The 5,716-nt window shown below is 44.9% G+C and overlaps 1 protein-coding gene across 1 annotated transcript; it reads right to left on the reverse strand.

Moving 5' to 3' along the window:
* Positions 1–1,728: 1,728 nt before the first annotated feature.
* LOC109427395 (nose resistant to fluoxetine protein 6) lies at positions 1,729–4,878 on the reverse strand. Its single transcript, XM_019702939.3, has 3 exons — positions 3,689–4,878; positions 3,284–3,620; positions 1,729–3,221 (listed from the first exon to the last, which is right to left on the reverse strand). The coding sequence occupies exons 1-3, from the start codon at positions 3,924–3,926 to the stop codon at positions 1,823–1,825; spliced, it is 1,974 nt and encodes a 657-aa protein (XP_019558484.2). The 5' UTR covers positions 3,927–4,878; the 3' UTR covers positions 1,729–1,822.
* Between the last annotated feature and the right edge of the window lie 838 nt (positions 4,879–5,716).

A 5,716-nucleotide genomic window follows, 5' to 3' on the forward strand; every position in this document is an offset into this window, starting at 1 on the left:
TGCCAAAGAAAGTATGGTGCTATCTTGTAATACTCCTGATATATTCGCTCACACCCCCAATTAGGCGAAATCCCATAAGCTCTGGGATTCCTACAACACGGATTCCTACTGCACCCCCGAACTAACTGTGTAGTAGGAGTCTAGACTGTATTGCGTTCGTCACTGGATAGCCCGTGGTCCACCCAACAAATTTGTCGAAGACACCACCTACTTAAATTATCACGTTATTGAGATACTCACATATACGTTTGTACTTTTGCATTCAGTTTGTATGCACACTAGCGCCGCCTATCGGTTGAATTCCTACTTACTTGGTTCGTCACTGGATAGCCCGTAGCCCAGCCAACAACTTTGTCGAAGACACCACACAGTTAAATTATCACGTTATTGAGATACACACACATACGTTTGTACTTTTGCATGTAGTTTGTATGCACACTAGCGCCGCCCAACGATGGATTTGCCAATGATTTAGTTCATCACTGGACAGCTCTTGACCATGCCAGCAACTTTGCCGAAGATACCAAGTTTTTATAAAGCAATATCGCAATAATATTTACTATCCCAACTATCTCATTTTTATCAGGTACTTGCGTCTCCATCCAGCGACGGGTGGTGACGCCGTAGATGGCTGTTACCACCCTCTTCAACACGCAAAACGTGCAGTGATGCCAATTAAAGAAGTTAGAAATCATGCGAATAAAATGTCCATTGTTTCGAATTTTAATAACGCCCTTATCTTAAGTGCAACTAAAAAGTTGTCTTCTAACAAAATGTTCCCTAATATATGCACTAAATCTTCAGGGGGGGAGCGGATTTTAAGAGTTGCTTTAATGTGCCTTTTTCTCCAAAAGTTTGAAAAGTTGGATTTCCCCATACTGAAAAATTAAAATTCCCATATAAAACTTCAAGTCGATTGCGGACTAGCTTACCGATTTTTTAGAATTTTTAAATTTTGCAGGGCTTCATTTGGGTCCATTTGCAACCATTTGTGACTATTCGGGATTGTGTATTCGCAATTTTGCAAAAATCGACACGGCCTACTGGCCATACATGATGTCAACTTGGCTAATGTCGGTACCAAGAGTACCTTTAGTCGAAACGATGCGGAGTCGATAATTGACGTTACTTCTTGTAGTCCTGGCCTAACAAGTAGTTCGAACTGGAGAGTAGACGATAGCTACACTCACAGCGATCACCTGGGGATTCGCTACAGTATCGAAAACAACAACAACAGCAGGCAGCGGGTAGAGGAAGAGGTGGCTAAGCCAAGGCTAAGCCCTCGCAGGTGGAAGACATCATATTTCATCGTATTTAGGGAGGCGCTCCGCCGTGAACGAAACCTACTTGGTTTAGACGGTGACGAGCTGGTAGCGGTGCTCTCGCGTTCGTGTGATGCGACTATGCCTAGGCGAGTCCACCCTGGAAATTGGAGGCTTCGGCTTACTGCTGGAACGATGAGACTGCGGACCTGCACCGCGCCTGCCTACGGGCTAGACGGTGGGTGCAGCGAGCACGATCTGAGGTTCGGTCTTCCTCAGATCGTGCTCGCTGCACCCACCGTCTAGCCCGTAGGCAGGCGCGGTGCAGGTCCGCAGTCTCAGCGTTCCAGCAGTAAGCTGAACAGTGGGTATTGTTCGCCACTGCTAAAGTCGCGCTGAAGACCGAGATAAGGGCTTGGTTTGGTCTGCCTGTTAGTTTGTGATATTAATAAGCAGAACCTACAAATTAGCTCATTCGCAAGATATATTTTCGATTTTTATTATAAAATTGTCTACAAAAAACTATTACTTATACCATCTGTTATAATTCGCCCGTTTTTCTACTGTTGCACCGCACCTTTTCTTTTGAACAACTTTTTCTCCAGCCCGAAGAATGGATACTCGAACGCTATACTCCAAATACCCCCTGCTACGGCACTGACTCCTACCAAACCGAATATCCTGTAAATCAAATCCATAGCACTGAAGTATAATGGAGATTTCAAATGCATCGTAACCGTCACAGCCTGAATCATGATGTGAAGCAGGTACATCGTGTACGACAGCTTCGCCATCGGTTGCCAGAATCGCCAGCTCAAGAATTCATTCACCAACCCACCCTGCCCGTTGACGCAGATAAATATCAACCACATGACTCCGAAGGACCAAAATGAGCGATGCAACGACTCGTAGAAGGCATCCACCACCACCGAAAAGCGATCGTAATCTCCAACGTAGACCTGTTTTAGAGAGTAGCATGTAAGCACCAGCATACCAGCCGCAAGGACCCATCCAAGAACACGGGCCCGCTTCGGCAGACGGATGGTTCTGGATTTGGTCCTGTGTAGGAAATACCCGAACAGTACTCCGAACAGCCAAACTGACATGCGGGCATGAGTCGCGTGATACGTCTTCCGAGGCCATAACCCGTCTCCTACGGGTGCCGATTTGTTCAACCGATACCCGTTCACCATGAACGTGGAGAATACGCAGGCTATGGAGAGCAGTGCTAGGAACACAACCGCCGGAACGAAGCGCTTTCCGTACTTCCACAAAGGAATCAGAATCAACGGAGACAGGAAGTAGAGCTGCATATCCACCGACAGATACCAGGTATGCGGGAAGCACATGTGCGGGTGATGAACGTAGTTCTGAACGTAGAGTAACGCCGACCACCAACTCGTGGAGCAGGCGTTAAATACGTCCTCGGCAAGTAGTTTGTATAGAACGCCTTCTCCCAAATGGTTGACGAAAGCCAAAGCAAACAGTATCATGGCGGCGTAGGCAGGGGTAATGCGAATGTACCGATGCAGGTACAGTTCAGCCAAGTTCAGTTTCCGTTTACGATCGAGCTCACGTAAGAGCTTCATGGCAACCAGCATTCCGCTAAGCATTAGGAAGATGTCCACGGCCTTTCCGCCAAGACGGTGAAATAGGACACCGTAGTAGCTGTTGGTGTACTCTGTGCGGATGACGGTGTTGGTAGTGGGAAGTCCGAGAGCAGCATCGTGGACGTGGTTAATGATGATCCAGATCATCGACAGCGCACGGATTCCGTTGACGCAGTCCATTGATTCGGTTTTGGTTTGGCTTTGCGGAACTGTAGCGGTAATTTTCAACAGGTTGGTGTAAGCGGAGAACCGATTTATGAAACTGGGTGGGGCTTTGTCTGCGTAAATTAGCACGATGTGCGACACTGTAACGACGACTAGGAATGCTCCGTAACATGAGAAAAGGACGCTGGAATGTAGAGGTGCAAATTAGTCAATCGATACGACGAGAACATTACGTTACGAACTTACATGGCAGTTATAGTTAGAGCTGAGAAGCTTTGTTCCTCATCTTTGTAACAAAATGTGTCCAGGTTGTTGACGATTTGCATGCCATAGTTTTGTAGAAAAGTGTTTACCAGTTCTGATACCATCCTTGGTTGGCAAACATCGGGTACGCAAATGCTATACCATATTGGGGGCAACGGGAGCTGTAGACCTTGCACATTAACCATCATAGTGCAATGTTGTCCACCGATTTTTCCGTAGTAGTGTGAATACTGCACCCTCCTGCATTGGTCAAAGTTTCCGAATTCGTAAATGTTTCCGAAAAATAATCCAGTTGGCACCTTGCCCCATGAGTCGTACACTGTAAATGAGAATTAATATATATTCATTATTGAACTTCTAGGTAAAAAACTACAATCAAATACGTACTATTCACAGCCCACGCTTCATTGTTCTGCATAGCTTTCACGAACAACTCCAACTGATTGACACATGGTCTGTCCCATTCAGCCGTCGAAGAGTTGGTGAAATTCCACGTCGAGCTTTGCGATCCCAGAAACTCCACAAACTGTGGGACCAAGCCTATCAGGTCTGTTGGGGAACCGATCGCTTGGCCCACCAGAAAGGTCAGTATGAATACCCCTAACAAAGGTCTGTACTGATCCATTCTGTGCGAGTGGCTAAACTACCAATCAATCGCACGACGCTTCATCCATTCGATTTCCCGTAGGGGCACACATCAGTTGACCATTGATAAGCTCCCACTTGCGAATAGGATAAGATAACGTCAACGGAATGGTCGTTCGGCAATCACCACTAATGCTTGATTGTCTTTAGATGTCTGATATCTTTGATGCCAGTTCGACGTTCACAGTCGACTATCCACGCTACAAAAGCCATTCTGGCGTTCGATTTGAATGGGTCCTATCAGCATATGAATCACAGCAAATATACAACGCCGCGCCAGCATTGATTCTTTCCATTGATTAGTATTAGAACATTTAGAACCCACCGACCGTCGCTCAATAGGTCCCTTTATTCCACCCAAAGCTGAACATCCAAAACATTAGTGACAATACAGTCGATAATCCGAGTGCTGCTGCTACAAAGATAATCATTACCGTCGTTGGGGGTGACAATGCACCAGAGGGGCGAGATTAAAGAAACAATATCTGAAATATCTCAGTAAATATTTTGAATATTGAATCAAAATTATGTTTCTAGAGCAATTAGTTTATTTTTGAGAAAACATAAAAAAAGCTGGTCTGTCGTGTTTTTGTCGGTTCCGCGTTGTTTGGAATTGCCCTTCCGAATCGTGAAACGGCTGGTGGTGCTACGTCATCCGGTAAGGTTTACGAGTCGTGTTTGCGTAGATACTGTGATTGCAGTTTCGATGCCACCAGTGAAAGTTTCGAAAGGTTCGCGTTTTTCCGCGTGGGGTAAGGGGACTGGTAGAGCTACGCCATCCGGAAGTGTTTCGTTTGGAAAGTGTGCGTGACATTTGTCTGGACGGTCGATTTGGACATCGTTTTGAAAAGAATAATTCGTGATAGGTGAATATAGAACGAAGCCACACTTTGAATTTTCAAAAGCGCAAATCTGAGGAACCAAACATCGCACCGAGCTGAAAAGTTGATCGATTTGTCACCCGCTGGTGGTGACCAATCGATCAACATTTCAGTTAAGTATGATACTTGATTCATCAGATTTGTGCTTTTGAAAATTCAAGGTGTGGCTTCGTTCTATATTTACCTTAAGTTTTTTCGTGCCAAAATCCTGCAAATCTTTTTCATTTTCCGTATTTATCGTGAGTGTTTGGGCGGTGCCGAATTAAGGAACAGCAGTTTCCAGATAAATCGGTGAGACCGTTTCAAACCTACATTTTCCTTTTTTGTTCCTTGAGGAGGCATTTATAAACTTCGAAAACTAATTTTTAGTTACGCAACGTTTCCCTCGCGCTCAGTTTGTTTCATTTCAGAGAGCGAGTAAAGGCGCTTAAGCCTAGTCATTAGGGCCAGGACACGGGCCAAATACCTGTGTTCCATCCCAATAAGCGAAGGACCAAGGGGTGACATTAACCTTCTTAGCATCGTCACCCCCATCGATTTTCACTTATTTTGCTTTCTCAAAAGCGGAGTGGTTGGTACGAGATGTCCCTACTTAATGGCTTTATTGTAAAAACAATAACGCTGAACAGTAGGTGTTACGGTAGTATTGAGGTGCTTTTGGCCGAATTCTTTCTAGCAGATCGCAAACTCCGGTGTTGTGAGTGCGAAGCAGCTGTAAGCTGTGAATTTATTTATATTAGATTTACCAATTTGCATGTAACAGAATCCACTTACAATTTTCGGTCTGCCGTATCATACAATAGTTGTTTAACCTCAATATTGTTGTAACAAATGCATAATCTGTGATAGAATTCATTACACTAGTTTACAGCATTTTTGAACTCGGTAA

The sequence above is a fragment of the Aedes albopictus genome, chromosome 1, assembly GCF_035046485.1.
Source record: "Aedes albopictus strain Foshan chromosome 1, AalbF5, whole genome shotgun sequence".
Taxonomy (NCBI): domain Eukaryota; kingdom Metazoa; phylum Arthropoda; class Insecta; order Diptera; family Culicidae; genus Aedes; species Aedes albopictus.